This window comes from Oryzias latipes, chromosome 8 (genome assembly GCF_002234675.1).
Source record: "Oryzias latipes chromosome 8, ASM223467v1".
Taxonomy (NCBI): domain Eukaryota; kingdom Metazoa; phylum Chordata; class Actinopteri; order Beloniformes; family Adrianichthyidae; genus Oryzias; species Oryzias latipes.
The window spans coordinates 2,100,800-2,119,467 of NC_019866.2; the positions used below are offsets into that span (position 1 = coordinate 2,100,800).

At 40.1% G+C, this 18,668-nt stretch overlaps 1 protein-coding gene across 2 annotated transcripts in view; it reads right to left on the reverse strand.

Annotated features, from left to right (window-relative positions):
• Positions 1-215: 215 nt before the first annotated feature.
• Positions 216-18,668, reverse strand: part of LOC101160813 (protein shisa-6 homolog) — a 64,381-nt gene continuing 45,928 nt past the window's right edge. The window contains exons 6-9 of one of the 2 annotated variants that reach the window (XM_023957280.1): positions 12,371-12,433; positions 11,890-11,910; positions 8,849-8,977; positions 216-4,569 (exon numbers count right to left, since the gene is read on the reverse strand). In XM_023957280.1, the coding sequence (XP_023813048.1) occupies positions 3,962-4,569; positions 8,849-8,977; positions 11,890-11,910; positions 12,371-12,433 (821 nt within the window). In that variant the 3' untranslated portion in view covers positions 216-3,961. The remainder of the gene's footprint in view (positions 4,570-8,848; positions 8,978-11,889; positions 11,911-12,370; positions 12,434-18,668) is intronic. The other variant, XM_023957281.1, reaches the window with a different exon arrangement.

Here is an 18,668-nt window from a genome sequence, read left to right on the forward strand (position 1 = left end):
TGAATATCGGCTCCAAATATCGGTTATCTGGCTACTTGACTGTTAATCGGTCTCCGCCCTGAAAAATCAGTTGATCTCTAGTTGAGACTTTGGTAATGACCGCCGTGTCGTGGAAATGCCGTCCTCCACTTTTCACCCTATGTTTGGAGCTTAAACTCATTTTCATCGTCTCATCAAAACACATTTATTCAGCGAAATGATCCACTGAAAACATCTAACACTCTTGATGTGCTTTAATAATCATAAACAACCCAAAATGCACACAAACAGTCATCCTGCGGGTTTGAAGCACAACTCCGCCGTCCGTTTCATTTCAAAGAGTCACAGACGCTTTCTTTGACAATGAAAGACGATACAATCCTAAACCGAAAGGACAACAAAGCTTTGATGGAAGCAACCGAACCTTTTCAAGACTGAGGAGACTTACACGGCGTGAATAGAAAATATTGCACATAGAGAAAAGGCTCTTGGGATGACATCATTATTAATTAGGAGATAAGAAGAAACAAGTTTGTGAGATCCGTCGAGCAAACCGGAGATCCGCAGATATTAGCGTATCACAGTCCTCTGAAAAGGTGACACAGAGACGAGGCCATCCTCCTTTTCTGCAGACGAAGAAAGGAAATATCCAAAGTACAAAGACAGTAAAGTTAAGTCTCTGACTGACATCATTAAATGCAGATCTGGCATTAAAAAGGAAAGTGGCACATCGAGTTGGGAAAATCCGTTATCTGGACTGGAGATCCGCCCGACCAAAGTCTCACATCCATGATCCAACAGCAGAAGTCAAATCAACTCGCAACAAGACATGAGGAGCAGCTGTGAACGTGATCACAAACGATTAAAACAACCTTTTGCCCTTTAGTCCAATCACAATTCAAAAGAAGTGTGAATTTCTTCTGCAGATTAGGTCAAAATTCCAGAAGACTCTTTGGTGAGGAGGACGCCGACGACTTCATGTTCCAAACAAAGATCCTGAAAATCTCAGATTGGGCATCAAAAAATGGATGAATCAGGTCTGAGATGTTTTTAATGGTACAAACTTGCCTCTGTCTGTTACTGGGGCAGGAACCTGACGGCTGCCGTTGAGCAGCCAAAGACCGGTTGGACAAACACGTAGACTCGTTTTTCTGAAAGATTTACACAGGCTGTCTGGGAAACTGAGGCTTTCTTTCACATATTTACGAATAGAAAAGTCTGGTTGTGAGTTTTACCTCCAGAACATACATTCCTCATGTGTTCCTCTGAGTTTGGGGGGTCGTCACCTCTCAGGGGCCACACGTCTCACAGTTTTCAACCATTGAAATCAAAGCAAATACCATTAAAAACACCAATAGTTGGCTTTTTTAAAAAAAAAAAAAAGGATTCTGCTTCAAGTTAAATGTGAAAATTATATCAAACTTAAAAAAAAAAAAAACTTGTTTCTATTGAAACAAATAGAAACAAAGTTGAACAGCAGCCCTTAAGGGAACTTCATTGCCTTATGGGGCTTGTAGGAGTTTGACACCGATTGTTGTTTTATGCAAACTACCAGACTCTGACCAAACCAGGTCTCAAACTAGACGAGATGTTTGCTGATCACTGTGGTTCCGCTGCACCACAGCCTGGAGTCAAACAGCGGGACCACATTTACCTTATGGATTTTTAACAATGATTTTTCTGTTGCTGCTCCAGATTTGATGTCCACACACTTCCAGATGTGATGTTTTTGTAAGCTAAGATCTTGAATTCTCTTTGGTTTTTTAACTCTTTTTAGTTGATTTTATGGATTTGAAATGCATATTTTTCCATTTTATGCAGGTTTGGGGCTGTTGTCTTAAAGTAATTTGTTTTTATACACAACCAGTGTGTTTAGGTCTTGTATAAATAAAGTTTCCTTAGATTTTTTCCAAAATTTAAATAGATAAAAACTCAATGGATCATCCAATCCTAATCCTAATCTAAAACAGGTTTAGGTGACTATGAATAACAGATATTTTGAAACATTCAAAATTTTTCAAGCCAAAGCACAAAGTGAAACATTTTTATCAGATCTCCCATAAATTACCTCAATATTTATGTATCTGATTTTCATGCATTTGTCCAAATGTTGATGATCTTCTGCAGAAGTTTGGAGGTTTATTTACCTGAAATGTCACAAACGTGGGTCTTTCTAAAGGTCTGTTTCATAAGACAAAGTAGATTTACGAAAATTTGCTCTTTTATGTAGGAACTTAGGAGGTTTTTTTTTAAATCCACTGGTGGCTCATTAGATTGTCACGTGGGTTTTTGAAGACTTTTAAAAAAAAGTCCATTCAATTGCAAAATATTTGCAGAGAAGCAGCCTCAATAGCAAAAGACACAACTTTCAGAACTAGTTTTACAGTACAGTGTTTCGCTTTTTATAGTAAGATTAGAAGGTAAGTAAATCCTGATGTTTTATTTTAACGTAAAAACCTTTTTGATCCTTTGGAGTCAACTCAGAGGAGAATTTCTAATGAACTGCTCTGCAGAAACTACGTCCTAGAAAACCACTCAGGATTTTGTATGTTTTATTACGTCCTAAAAAACCAGGCAGGTGTTTAGATGTTGGGTAAAAATCATAACAAAATGGGAACGCTTTGAAACTAGATTAATTAGATGATCGGATTGGGACTTTAGAAAGACTTTGAATATAAAATAAAATCATTTTGGAATAAAAGGAAATAAAAGAGGATAAAACTTGTGAAAAAAGGATTAGTCTGAAAAATATCATTTTTTCTTTTTAATGAATTGCGTATTGACTAATGAGGCGTTTAACTTTCCATCACAAAAGCGTGACAAGCGGCTACATGTTTACGTCTGTTTGAGCTTTTGGAGCCTCGAGTGGTGAGCTGAAGAACTGCAGTTTTGGCACGTGCACTTCTTTAACCATCAGTTAGCCACTCCATCCCTCTTTGGCAGTGACTTTGGCACCCTGTGATCAAGTGGCACAAAAGAGCAGCTTGAAATTTAGACCCTGGCTCTGCTGGTCAGCTATACGTTTGATAAAAAGGGCAAAACAGAGGGAGGACTGTTGATTTAAGGGCGCGTGTGATTCAGGACAATAAGGCATTGCTTTAATGAAAACATCTCGGCCAAAAATTGCTCCACAACACCTGATGTGTAGAGATGGAAGCTTTTGGGGGGGGTCAACATCCAGCCAGTAGGGTGGACCAAGCGAAGAGAGTTACAAACATGACCGCCTGAAGCTGCCACTCAGCACTGATGAAAGGTTTCCATACCACAAGCCCAGTTTGAGAAGACTCCCCATACAGATATTAGATCCACACAATTTGCAGACATCAGTGGAAATAATTCTAATCTGGGGACTTATCTAAAATCGAAATGAATAAACAGGAATCTACAGTAAGATCGGCTCCGCTTGGGAGAAAAAAAGCCAGCTTTCCCTCTTTTATGCTGCTAATATAGCTTATTTACAATCGACTATTGTACGCAACAGAAAAAGCCTGTTTCCACTTACAGTATAAGCTGATATGTTCCGGCTGTTCACCAAAAAAAAAGAAAAAGAAAAAAGAAGAGGAAAGAAATCCAAAAACAAAATGGAAATTGTGCTTTTTAACCGACAAATCCACTTCAATGCAGAAATTGGACGATTTCAAGAGGCACCGCTCCAAGTGCTTACATTAAGTTATTGACAATCTCTAAAGCTATAACAAGGACTGAAAATACAAATAGTAAATATAGTTTATTTATATATTTATAAAGATGATAATTTTGGAGACAAGAGTCCGGTTTAAAAAATAGTTTTTTTGCGTTTGCCGCGAGGGATCTTTGTGTCGATGCGCAAAGCCCTTATGATGCTCTAAGAGAGAAACTTTTCCCAGGTTTATTCCCAAAAGTCTGGATGAGACAAAGTTGGGGTTAAAAAGCAGGAGGAGGAGTCCTATTGGAGATAAACAGGAGAGCGAGCTGCAGGGAGGTGTCGGTGGGCGTTTCGTGGTTAAACAGTTACCTCGTTCTTACTGGCAGTGCGGTATGTGTGGTGGTGGCCTGGAATGTACTGTAGGTGGTCCACTGTGTGTGTCCGTCGGGAAGCAAACGCCTGCCTCTTGGATGTGCTTGCATGATGATTCACCATCAGCGTGTTGTAGGAGTCAGTAGAGGCACTGGGTTGGGAGTGCATCTTGGTCACCTTGTGGCGGTCCATGACCGGAGTGGTTGGCATCAACATGTCAGCGTGGGACATGGCCCGCGCCATGGCCTTCTCCCGGAACTTGTCGCGCCTCATTGCTGGAGACAGCAGCAAAGGATCCTGGGAGTGTAGGCGGTCTGCGGAGAGCAGCTGCTCATTAGAGAGGTTGCGACTGCTTCCGTAAGCGGCGGCTGCCACGGCGCCGTACGATGATAGGCCGTAGTCTCCACGCCGCGGTGTCCTGGGAGGGGACAGAACGTGGTCCTGGGACATGGCCCTCTGGACCCGACGTGGCCGCTGCCGCTGTTGATGCTGGTGGGGCTCTGAATTCAGCTTCACCATGTGGGTCGGACCCCGGCCCCCACCTTCCCCGTGATGATGCTTTCTTGGGTAGTAACTGTCTACGTCTTTATCACCTGTAAAACAGAAAGGTTGAATGAAGAGATGGGGCTCATTATTGAAGGAGGCTTAATGTACAATTTTAAACTAAATTTATCTGCAAGCAGCACAGAATGGTCCAAACCTGCCTGTAATCACTAGGGTTGGTTGTTGAAACTCTGAGCTGAGTTGGTACCGATACAGACGTATACGGTACAACCGGTACCATACTTCAGTGCTGTGTTAGGACATGTTAATCAGTTTTATTCATTCCAGTTTTGTTGTAGCCAACCCCTCCAGTTCAACTTGGTTTAACATTCAACGCACAATCAATGGGTGTGCGTTTTGTACGTAGAGCCTAAAACCATCCATAAAAACTTGTGTAGCTATGCATAGAAGAGCGTTTTCTAATGCAAAGGCCAATAGTGTGAACGTAGCACTAGACTGTGCTGTACAACCCAACAGTCTAACTTGATTGATAATTTACTGCACCAATGTTTTCTGTTGCTGGTATTTTAGTCTATATATACATATTGTATACAATTGTATATTTTTTGATATGTTTTGACCATGAACTTTTTCCCTTTTTAAAATGATGTTTGATGCAACTCAGAGATGGATCAATCTTCTTTCACTTTCGGCTTCTCCCATCAGGGGTCGCCACAGCGAAACAATCCTCCCTCAAGGATGAGTTGCATGGATAACTTGGCAATGTTTTTACGCCGGATGCCCTTCCTGACGCAACCCTCTCAATCCAACCGGGCTTGGGACTGCCACAGCAGCAGAGCAGCAGAGAAGGGAATAGGGAGCAGTCTGGAGTCGAACCCTGGTTTCATGGACGGAAGGCGCTGCAAACCAGCACGAGCTAAACCGGCCCCCAGATGTTGGATCATTAAAAGTGATTTTATCTTGGGTGTCGGCCATTTTATGACGTCATCCTAGAGCGTGTCTGCGTTTCGTCCAAACTTTTGCAGATGGATGTGCAGATAGTGCGCATAAAATGAAAGCGTTTAGTCGCTCACTAATAGCTCTGTGGAGAAAGTGGGTGTGTCCGTTAGTGTGGGGGCGGAGCTGGTAATGCAGACTTTGCCTGGAAGGGGCGGTTCCTCACTTTGTGATGTCACAAAGTGAGAACCCAATGGTTCTCGTGGATTGGGAAGAGCTGGTGCTTAGAGAGCAGGATTTTAGACTTAAAAGCTCAAAAAAGTTGATTTTACATGATATAGATTCTTTAAAAACTTCGTTTCAAGCCTCTGTCCACTCATGTTTTCCTTTGGTGGGGATGTGGACTTACTTCCCTAAACCACAGGAACTTCTTGCTCGTCTTTGAAGGTTGGAGTTTGAGCTTTTTCATTTATGTGTATGCAAAAATGTTTTTCCACCTTCTGTTTCCTTAATATAATGGCATTTCCTAATTTATGTTCCTCTTTATTGCAAACACGGTTTTTATGAGAAAAAAAATAAATAAACCAGGAAATCCAAGAGCCATTTCCACAACACGGACAAAACCCAGCAGAACTACAAACACTCAGAATGACGGCCTATGCCTAATTAAACCTCAATTGTCAATTTCCTAGATTCGCAGAGTGTAAGCAGTATGTTTATGAGTCAGCTATTGATCACAGACGACTGTAATCATGTAATGCACTCCAGAAAGTGGTGGAGCAGTAACTACAGAGCGATCTGCAGAGGCTTGTGGGATCGGAGCTGCATTTTAATCCCTTTTAGGGCGATTAAGGTGAGAGAAAAAGCAGCACTCCTCCTGCTGCTCACAGAAGTTAAGCAGCTTATTGAAGGCAGCAGACTCCGCCCATCCGATGGCTGGTAAATAGAAGTTCTCAGATTTGATTTAGTTATGACTTTGGCTGCAGATGGTGCTATGAATTAGCACCTAATTATATTCCTTTGGACATGCATTTAATCCCCCTACTCCTGCTGGAAACTAACTTAATTATGGCCGGAGCCTTGTGAGAAAGGTGAAAGGTCATAATGGATGATTTAGAAAATCTGGTGCTGGCATCCTGTCCCTACTTGTAACATTTATTTATCCTCAAACAAGCTTCTGAAAGTTAAGAAAACTTGTGTTTTTAATTTTTTTTAAACATTTTTTTTTAAATTTAATGAAATTTAATTTAATACAAAAGATGTTTGGAATGGAAAAGGCAGAGGCTTTCGCTTATTGAAGGCTAAAAAATAAAATAAAGTAAATATAAATAAAAAAAACAATAATATAAATACTATAAATAAAGTATAAAGAAAAGTCTATATTAGTATGTTTACTCATGTTCAACGTTGGGTTGATGTTGTTAATGGCATCAAATACATTTTAATTGACTTTCCCCGTAGCAGAAACTACCTTTTACATTTATATAATGAATTATGTGAGCGTTTTAAACCGCTTTCTAAAACTTTACGTCCCGTTTCATGAAGTGTAATTGCAGCTGACTAAACGCGTGCTCCTGTTCTGTTTAGCCATCTGGCTCGGGACTCGCTGCGTTCATAAAAATGCGATCAATAGCAGAAAACCTTCATGAACAACTCGGACAAACATTAGGTTTACAGCAGCCATCATATTCAAATGGAAATTGTCCCACAGAGGATAATGATCTGTAGCATTGCTATGACAACAAAGCACCGTACTGTTGGAGCCCTTTTCCTAAAAAAGAGGCTCTTAAAATGTAATTTGGATCCCTGTGGAGCTAAATTACACCCCAATAATGAGTCAGCTTATAAGCAGGTAGACAGGTGACCGGGAATGAGAGTTTCTGCGCGCTGTCGATCATTTTCAGAAGTTCATGTCTCTAAAGAGGTGAACGAGTGAAAAATGGTATCGTTATTTAATCCCAAAGTAAAATGCTGCAGAAAGCCTGCAAGAATGGATGAATTCCTCCGGACTGAAAACACATTTGGTTCAAAAAGTTAATGTCTGTGCCTCTCACAGGAGTCAATGACTTTTTGATTGCTGTGGTAATTCAGAAGGTTGGGCTCAATTGAGCTGCTGAAATAAAAAATATGAATGGAGTCACAAACTCACCAAATGACACCAGCTTTACCAAAGCGCAGGTTGGTTTTTACCAAACAGTAAACCTTTTACTTCCTCCTGATTGTTTGAAATCTTAGGACAGATAAAGGCCGCGTCACGCAGACACTACCTACATTTTGTGCACGTATAAAACTTCGGTCTTCTGTGACATGTGCGTGATTCACTCTGTAAATGTTTATTGTGTTCGTCAGTCGATGTCCTTCGAGGGTTTTTTACGTGAATTTGGTTCTGAGCTGCTTAAAATCTTTGGTCACATGAAAATTATGCAGTTTATGCATATTTTATGTAGTTTGTATGCAAGAAGTACTAAAATCGTAACCAATTGTGTGTGATTTTTGCAAAATGCATACGATGTGGCTAGAGCTGTGGCTAGGGATGGGTATCGTTAAGGTTTTAACGGTACTACTACTCTTAAAGTTAAGTCTTCACTTCCTTGTTCTGATTCTGCTCATAAAGTCTCTCAGTTCCACCAAAAATACCAGCTAAAGCTCGTCTTTAGCGGTGTAGTTTTCCACAGAATCCGGTGTCAGACCGTGGAACAAGTGAACAAAACAAGGAAGCTCAGAGAAGAGAGTCTGTCTGCCATCTGCGTCAGTTTTAGCACTACATCTCCCATGATGCATTGGGTTAAAGTGACAAACATTTTTGTCAAGGTTAAAGTACGCAGCGTTCTGTCAAAATGTCTGTTCTTTTTACAAGTTGCAAACACGGTTGAAAGGTTTTGTAGATATGCTACTGTGGCTAACGTGTAGGGGTTTCAGACTGCGTTTTCTTTTTTTTTTACGTGTTACTAACAAGGTTGGGACTTAGCGTAGTAATGGTAATGTTTGTCTTAGCTGTGTCAGTCTGTTATGGTGCAAGCAAGGTCAGGAGTTAAGGGTATTTTGATGATGCCTACATGTAGCATGTTACAAACAAGATCTAAAGTTTCTGTGAGCGAAGGTAATAAAGTCTTATCTTTTACTCTTTTGTCTCGCGGCGTGCCATGACACGAGTTAAAATATTCACTGACGGTGCATCTTATAGCGTGGAGAATACGCTAAACCCAACCAACAGCAACCCATTCAGCCTAAAGGTCTGTAGGAAGGATCACTAATGTCAAAAACTGGCACATGTGGCAAATGTCTATGTTGGCTCCAAAGGACAACTGGGGTTGGTATAAAAATCTATCCAGACATTTATCATATTTGTAAAAAATTGCATTGAGAAATTGTGAAACAGCTGACGGTGAGATGTGGTTGGACAGTGATGGGGCAGATGAGGAGAACATTCACCTAAATCGGGCTTGAGGGTGAGCTCGTAGGACGGTGCCAGATGGTTCAGGTTCTGGAAGGATCTGGACAGGGACAGGTCATAGGGCTCTGTTGCTGAGGTCAGGATGTTGTTCATCCGCTGAGGTCTTTCTGTGGAGGGGGGGGGGGACAAAAGAGGAAGTGATGTAGCCGTCCACATACTGTTAGTCAGAAATAATGGAAAGAAATGGTGATGCAGAAGAAAATGTGTCTGGGGACAAAATGCTCCAAATTGTCTTTACTGATGCCACACTGAAGTAACTTTTTCTAGTTTTATTTTGTTTTGCAAAAATGTATACAGATATTTATCAGTTTAGATCCCGAATACATTTCCAAGGGTAAATAATTGGATTCTGGCCAATTCCAAAAGCTCTTCATATCCAGGGCCAGAGGCAAAGCCACCTGCTGACCAACATGTCCTCAGGTAAAGAACGCCGCTCTGCTCTCCTGAGTTTCCTCCTCTCTTACTGATTGGATCAGTCTGAACAACAGCCCGGAGGCAAGAATCTATAAATCAAACCACGTCAAGCTGAAGCTGGGTTCCTTTCTGCTTCACGGTCCGGCTTAAATGCCAGGGCTGAGCAGACATCAACGTCGCACCATCCCTGTTGCTGAACCTCGTCCCAAAGCCGCCACTCCGTTCAAATAAAACTGTGTTTACAACCTCCATGGGAGCGTCTTCCCTGTGCTGAGCTCCTTCCATTTGCATACAAACATTTATCTGCATTTTCTTTCAGTAAAACCTCCAGAGAGGGAGGAGGAAAAGGTCTGAATCAAATGAACACATCAAAGCCTTTCAGTGCTTAAAAGACCCTGAGAGCTGCTCATTTTGTTTCTTTAAAAAGAGAAAAAATAAAAGTCAAGGTTTTATTTTAGAACCTCAGCCAGGCAGAATAACAGCCCAATTAACCATTGCATTGTATTTTTATAGTTGAAGCAGTTTTCTCTCGTCGCCATCCTCTTTAGAATTCCCTCTACAGGTTTGGTTTCTCAGCCATCTTCATGTCTGTTAGATCAAAGATGGATGGAAATCCCATGTATCCGATTTTTATCTGATGCAACTTTAATTTTTCTTCTTTAAAAAAAAAAAAAACTGTTGAAAAACCTGTTTGCACATCAGCAGAGCAATAATGTTCATCAGAGAACTGAAATGGTTATAGTTCAGGTCACATTGGAATCAAAGCCACCGCTTTGGATCGATGGCGGTGAATTAATAAGATGAACTTTATTTTTAATCCGCTGTAATGAAGCATCCGTCAAACAGACTTAAATGAGTCACACTGTGTTCCTGGGTCTTATCAATTCTGTTCGCTGTACTTCCTCCTGAGTCATTTGGCCAATCCTGGTCCGCAAGATCCACCACCCTGCTTGTTTCAGTTGGATGAATGAAGGTCCCAGGCAGGGTGGTAAATCATAACGTTAGGTTGGTCAGCTTTTACCTTTTAGAGAACGTTGTTTGCTACAGAGCTCAGATGAGACTTTTCTATTATTAAAAGTGAGATGAATGAACTTCATTCATCATTCATTCATCTTCTAAACCCGTTTTTGTTCTTTTCGGCGTCACGGGGCTGCTGGAGCCTATCCCGGCCACTCGTGGGCAAAGGCAGGGGCCATCCTGGACAGGTCCCCAGTCTGTCACAGGGCCACAAATTGCACACCCATTCACACTCCCAGTCACACCTAGGGACAATTAACCAATGAACCTATGAAGTATGTTTTTGGACGGCGGGAGGAAGCCGGAGATCCCGGAGAAAACCCACGGATGCACGGGAAGAACATGCAAACTCCTGGGTAAACTTCAGAGACTTTTTTTATGTACTGAAGGTCTGGTTTGTCTGTTTTTCTATTTCAGACTGATCCATGTGAAAGAAAAACAATCAAAAACGGGTCATGTCAGGCCACAGAGCCAACTCCTTCCGTCTCTCAACTAAAGTGGAAAAAGGCTGATCAGCTCAGTCTGAGCTGAAACAAAATATATTCTCTTCATGTCAGATGTTCAACGGGCATCTATAAAGCTTCATGGAAAAGAAGCAGACAAGTTTTGAAACTTTTAAACTTGTGCTGATCATTTGCTGGTTCGTGTATTGAATGTTGGTTCTATTGCTTCCTAAACTGCCTCTTGGCCTGGATAGACTTTTGGAATAGATTTTATTTTCAGTTTCTGTTGGTTTAATAGAGGAAATCACTTGTGTTTTATGCTGATGACACCCTGCTCTACCCACCAGTCATTGAAACCCCATAAATAAAATTCCTTCTGGAGGTTGAATACATTCAAAGTCTATGAATTAAACAGATCCCATTGAGTTTCCAAACACCGGAAGATATTTCTGTCAGATTACTCATTCTGCACGGTCTCACTTTTGCTCTGTTAGAACCTTTTTCACAACTTTTAACCAACAACTCCAGATGATTTTTCTTCTATATGCTACTTCTGTATTTTCAAACCAAAGGGAAACTGATTGATACTTGAAGACCCTGAAGAATCAGATAAAATTGGACCAACACCAATGTCAGGAATTTATGACAAAAAATACCCTGCGATGACCTCATTAGGCAAATCCATGGAAAGAAGTGAGGAACCGTCACACTGAGACAGACAGTTCAGTTCAGGGTATCAGTAGCTGACACATTTAAAGCTCCCTTTACTCAGCGAAGCTCCTGCAGCTCACATATTTGGGACGCCCAGTCGTCGGTCAAGAGACGCAGGGCTTCTGGTAGTGGGCTTAAAAATAGGACCAGTCTGCTTCTGCAGCATCGAGCATATGGTGGGGAGGATAAAGTTGGTCAGAAAGAGAGAACTGGAGGGGGGTTTGTGTGGCAGATAGAGGTGGTGACGGAGAAAAATAAAGCGTGAAGAAATAATACTGAGGTTGGATTAAAAGGTAATGCAGCAGTGAGAAGTTTTGGATACACAAGCAATGATCCCCAGAGTGCAGGAAATTAATTTTGACCTCAAAATGTACATAATGCATGTTGAAGGTGATGGAAAATACACATAAACACAATGTATGTGTATCACTTACCATATCTCATAGTTCTGTGGGCTAACAAATCCAGAAAGAAAGCATATTTTACTTCCTTCTGTCTGTTGTGTTCTTTTTCTCTGTGCAGTTTATAAATGCACATTCTGGCTTGAATTCTGCTGCGTTTCACTGTTATTGGGATGCAGCAGAGCTACCCAGCAGTTTCGGGCCGAAAGAACCACTTTCACAGAAAAATCACATATCAGGAAAACGATGAGACGCCGCAGCAGAAACTGGGATTCCAATCACTTCAGCAAACTGCAGACGATCCGTTGATTATTGAACATTATTTCTTAATTTCCCTGGTGACAGATGGACGGTTTCCAATTATAAACAAAAGCATATCAGCAAAACTGCTGCAGACACATCACAATGAAGCATTTTAATTTGGAAAGTCAACACGGGTCGATCACCGGCAGGGAATCTGGTCAAGGACTTCACCGAACTCTGAAGGGAAACTCCTCAGGACGGCTTCACTTACCCAGTTTAGGTGTGAGCACAGTCAGGTCCAGGTGGCTGTGCTGGTAGTCATGTTGATGGTTTCCTATGGCAACAAGAACAGACAGAAACAAACGGGTTAACACGCTAACGTTTGATGGGTGGTAACTGCAAAGGATTTCAGAGGATTCCTGATAATTCCAGGTTATTTTGTTCTTCTCCAGTTGAGTTGATGTAAAAATTCTGTGTGTCCATCCGGTTCAGAATGTTCTACCTCACTGAAACAAATCATTCCTATTCCTATCTGTGTCCATAGATGAGAATTGGAATGAAATTCCTTTTCAGATGCACCATTTTTACAACAATGGAAAGGCACAACGGCCGCATAACAGCGGACGCCGCTCCAGTCCACCTGTTGATCTCACACTCCGATCTTCTATGATAAGACGCATGGACTCTTCTGCCTGGGAACACTGAGAACTGGTTCCATTCAATCCTTCAGGTCTTCAGGGCCGCTTTCAGAAAAGTTTGCAAATCCCTGCAGTTGTTTTCTACAAGCACCGAGTGTTGAAGCTCCTGTTTGCTGGCATGGCTGTGATCGTTGGTTGAAGGTTGAAAGAAATATTTGTGTAGTAAACAGGGGCGGAGCTAGAACATTTTATATGAGGGGGGCAGAAGAAGGGAAGGGTGGGACAAAAAGAGTGGAAGGCCATTACAAATGTCAACTATACATATTTCTAACAGTTTTATTATTGTTGCTTTTGTTTTTTTTACAATGCCTAAAGAAGCTTGTACTAATGATTTTTTTAAATCTTTGTCATTATTGATACTAATATTGACTGAAAAGTTGAACGGGCAAGATAGAGGCAAAGCTTTTTGCCTTTTTTAACCCTTGCCTCCTGTAGCTCCGCCCCGGTTGCAAAGAAAAAAATAAAACTGGACTTCCTTATATTTTGATTTAAAATGCTCCACATTACACTGTTTCTCTGTGTTGATTTGTAGCTACTGTTGCTGTTCAGGTACTTCCTGTTTCTCTGCGACGTGATTCTACTCATGAAACTCATTAGCTAAATTACACTGCCCCCTGCTGGCCGAAGCAAACCTCAGATGTTCGGGATTTTTCTGCAATTAAAACAATGAAGTATTGATGATTTTTTAAAGTAAATGATTGAAAGTGATCCTCCCAAAGCAACACTAATGAAAACATTACAAATGAAAAGACATTGTGAAGAAATAAAAAAGTTAGAAGATAATGTTAAATCTTTTCCATGATCATTTTGTCCCTCAGCCGTCCTGGACTGAAGGACCAGATTGTTTTTCGCAATTTGTCTTTCTTTTTGCGCCTTTGAGTAAAGATTTCATCCCCGCTGCAAATCCTCAAAACCTTCCCAGAATGTATACACACACCTGGTAAGATAGATTTTGAGCAAAATGAACCACTCTGCCCTATAAATTATGACATCACAACAGGAGAAACCATCCAAAAAGTGAATGGGGACTAAATCTCTTATGAGGCTAATGAAACCACGTCAGGGACTTTCAAAGGAAACTTATGGGATGGCCACAGGACCTAATATGCTGATTTGCACCACAACATGGGAAAAATTAACCTTTTGCTTAAATGAGATCCTTGACAAGAGTCTTTATTAAAGAAAAACAAAAAAATATAAACAGGTTTAATACCAGCCACAAACTTATAATCAAACGTATTGATCCTCATGTCTGAAGTGCCATTAAATATAAAAAGGGGTGTATGTGTTATAGGGACGTTATGATTGATTATTGGTTTTATCCGTTTGATTGAAAACATTTCTTGAAACGTGTTCAGATTTCTTGATGCTGATCGTTAAAAAACAAAACAAACAAACCCTGCTGGATATTTAAAGCCACAAAGCCAATCTCACTGGCCTTTATGATACAGATAAAGCAAAATTTCATAAAACTTTGACACATGGGGGACATGGAGTCACCCGGCGAGGCAACGAGAAACGCTGACTCTCCAACAATGTCAGCAAAACTACCTTTACCATAAAACCATCAAATGATATTCCGGGTTTCTGTCGGCTCCTCCGTCCACGCAGGGTTTGCTGCGTTTCCATATATGAAGTCTTGATTCGCTCAGTGTCTCCAGTGAGCTGTAAACTGCCACTGCTAGGTTATGAGGCCGTTTCTCCATCTGACAGAGTCCACAGTCCGTCACTGCTTTAGCAGAAAGATTGATTCTAGGCTCCTTAAAGAGCGGCGTGGACGCAGCTCCACAGATCCATCTCTGCAGGGACTCACTGAACCACCAGCACTGCTGTCTGTTGTTCTGCTGGAGGACCAACACAGCAGCTAATTGGAAAACCTTCATTACTAACACGCGACGCCACCTTTTTCAACATTATTTCAGAAAACTAACTTGATGATAAAAAAAACGGTGTGAAAAAGTTATAGAACAATATACGTAAAAGTCCGACAAATCCCAAATTAGGGGTTTAAAGGTACATCTTAAATAGAAACCTACAAAAACGTTTTCAATCATATTTCTAATTGTCAAATTTAAGTGGACTGTGCTAAAATGAGGCTGAACAATGTTAAAACTAGAGTTAATCAATTCAGGGAATCCTTTTATATTGAAATCGTAATTTGACTGAAGATTTCATAAACCTATTGAAGCTGTTGATGAGAGTTTGACGAGTCATGTCAACATCTGCTTTAAGGCCACTGTGATGATTATTTCTAAAAGCAATTTATTTCGGGCAAGGCTGACCTAAGACACATTTCACAAAATATTTTTGAAGAAAAAAAAATAAATCCAGATAACATTGACAATTATTATTATTATTTTACATAAAACATTAAAAATCCAATAACTATTGATGATCAAAATGATTAAAGTACAAAAACTGTAAAAAACCTAAATTGAGCATAAATGGTGGAAAACATTAATCAAATGCTAAAAAAACAAATGAAACAACATGGAAATGAGAACAAAGCATTGACTGAGTGGCCCCGCCCCCCAGGCGTTCCAAACAGGAAGTACCCGCTGGCTCAAACAAGCCAAAATCCCATCGACTTCTCTAGAGAAATTAACAGCTGTTACTTTTTTCTTGATTTCTTTCTTCTTCTTTTTTTGTAGTTTAAACTTTTCAAGTTAAAAACTGACCAATCAGATGCCTCAATAAAAGTGGGTGGAGCCTGCTGGCCCCCACATCCAGCCGTCAAAAAACGTTGCTTTCACATAGGGGTGTGGCCTTCCAACAAGCTCACTCCTGCTTTTGTTAGAGCAGTTGCCATAGAAACAATCACTCAGAACCACCAAATCACTGACAACATTTGGCTCCAACACGGCGGCATCCGTATCGACTGAATTGACTTCATTTGGTTGGAGCCGGAAGAAACCATTTTCTACGGACGACGTCACACTCGGCCCAGTTCTAAGCGACAATTGCGCCCTCGCGTTTAAAAAAAGTGAATTTTTAAGTGTCACTTCTACAACTTTAAATACACAAGTACACCAAAATGTTTTATAAATTAGCATGAAAATGCTTACATGCAGCAGCAGCATGTGGCGTTTCCTAAAAGGTTTCCACAGACATAAATGAGATGTCACTGAAACTCCTGGCTTTTCTGAATAATGAATCCTTCTCCAGTTTCATCCTGTAATTATAAAACTCTGCTTTGGTCCTTTCAGCCTGCAGCTGTACACTACATTTCCTGCTGAAATTACACTCACTTCTGTATCCCTGCAGCAAAGAAACCAATATAAATTCCACATTAAAAAAGCAAAACAAGAAACAAAGAGCTCCCAAACTTTAAACCCAGTTTATCTCTCCACGATGCTCGTCTTTGGGGTAACCTCAGCCTCTGCGTGTGTGAAATCCAATTATAACCTTTGAATGTCTTCTTTCAATGCTCCTGCAGCAACTCTGACTCTGCACACCAGCATAAATATGGATTTGTTGAACAGCATAATCAATTAAAAGGATCAAACTATAGAGCAGCCAACAGTTTGGAATCACTTACAAGCAGCTCTCTGACGGCAGCTCCACTCATCTCTGAGGGGGATTCGACTGAGCCGGTGGAAGGAGAGGTTTCAGGACAAAACCAACCACAACCACGGAAACAGCAACTCGCAAAGCGGTGCGACAAAAAGGTGCAATTTATGACACAACGTCGGGGAACAAAACAGGGCAGGACAATAAAAACAGGACGTTGGTGCAAAGCCCCTTTCCTGTGATCCATCTGTTTACACGCTTACTCTCCTGCTAGCTTACAGCCCCTGACTCTCCCAAACAAAACCGGCGAGCAATACCAGAGCTATCCAGTCGTACTGGATCCAGACTCCAGCTCAGACCAGGAAAACAAAGACGAACATGGATCTATTTGTCTGCAGAGGATGCATCAGAACAGAGCGGAGCAGGGAGCTTGTGGCCCCGCCCAGCGTATCTTTTACGTCACTAATATGATTATTATCAAACTGCATTTGTTTTTCTCCTTCTGATTCACTATAATTTTACTAAAGAAATACTGAGAAATGCAATTTTAAGCTGAATTTTCTTCATCTCCATCATCAGAAAAATGTCATAAAAACAGGTTAAAAACACCAAAAGCACCATTTGCATTGGAGTTCTGTTAACTCAGGAACCTTTAAGATGTCATGGAAACAGTCAAAAGCATCCAGATGATGCTGAGTTATGCTAAAAATGCTAAACATGCACATTTTAAATCCTTCAGGACCTGCAATGAAATCACCTACAAAAAGATTTTTACTTTCTCCAAGTCTATTAAAGACAAAATGATTCCCAGAAGCTCCTCCACCAGAATAATAATTATAAACTTAAACAGAAAAATATAATAAATTCTGCATGATTGAGAAACACAAAACTATTTATAATAGTGCTGGATAACTATTCACAAGTTTAATTGCAATTAATCGCCTGATTTCCCGTGATTAAATGCAATTAATGGCATTGCTGATTGCAAAATTTCATTATGAATTCAAAAGTCTCTGATTACAAACTTTTAGTTTAAAAAGTATTTGCTTTAAAAAAGATCATATTATTTCCAAACCCCAATCAGAACTTAACAGTCGTTATTTGAACAAGATTTTTCACGTTTTGTTTATTTAATAACTAGAATAAACATATAATTGAGTCAGAAAAGCAGAAACGGTCCATGTTCTGTCATGATGTTCCTGTCAGAGAAACACGGATTCAACATCAATAAATCAAATCACAGCTTTAGGATTTTCTGTATCTTTTATCCAGGTTTATATAAAATGCAACAATTACATAAAATATATATTTTATGAATGTATGAAATAGTCTTCTCTGAAGGATTTACAACAATAAAAGGAATCTTTGATCTAAAATCATCTTTAACACCAGCAGTGAGTTACTTGAGATAACGTAAGTGTGACCACTTTAAGATGAATGCAGTCACTGAAGCTCAAGCCGTGTGCTGAAATGCTGAACACTGCTGGGTTTTTGGTTATATTTGTGGTAGTTTATCAGTAAAAATTCTGTTTGCAAAAATTCCTTTTTTCGACTCGTAGCAATGATGTCACCACTCTGGTTCCGCCTGGATCTTAAATCCAGAAATGATCTTTAGTTTTCATCAAATTTAAGCTGTGCTTGCACAAAAACCAACAAAATGAAGAGCCCATGTCTGCTGACTGAGTTGTTTAAAAGTTAACTGCCATTCATTTTCAATAGAGTTGAAAGAAAAGTTTTGGTTCTGTAGTTTAGAAAGTTGAAGAGCTACAAAGTTGAACATTTCGAGCGCCAATCTCCCAAAAGAGCTCAGCGTTTTGGTAACCGAATGAATTAAATGAGAGGGTTGAAGCATTATGGACGTCCAAAAACATGCGGAAAGTGGCAAGAGAATCTCAATAGTGTGAAAGCTTCAAACCATTCAAACAATAAAAGAATATTCTGTTGAAAAAAAAAAAAGGATTATCCAGCCATGTTTTGCTACTTCAAGTTACAGGCTGACAAATTCATTAGTAATTATGCACATAATTTAGATTTCTGTCAATTTTATATTATTTTGTATATTGTTTCATTTTGGTGTGATAGCGTTCAACTCCAGTCTTCCAAAAGGAACAAATGGTGCCAAAATGATAATAAATGAAAGAGTTAAAGATAAAATCTAAAACATTATCAAAGTTAATGAACTAGTGAATCCAAGCCTTTTCTCAATCGTTTTCATTAAATGGAAAGCAGACATGAACTGTATTGGCTGTTTTTGAAGAACATATTCATTTTTTTTTTAGTTTTGTGACCCACAAGAAGACAAGAACTGCAAAAACAACCCACTTGCATAACTAAACGTTTCTCAAATGCATCGGTTTGTGT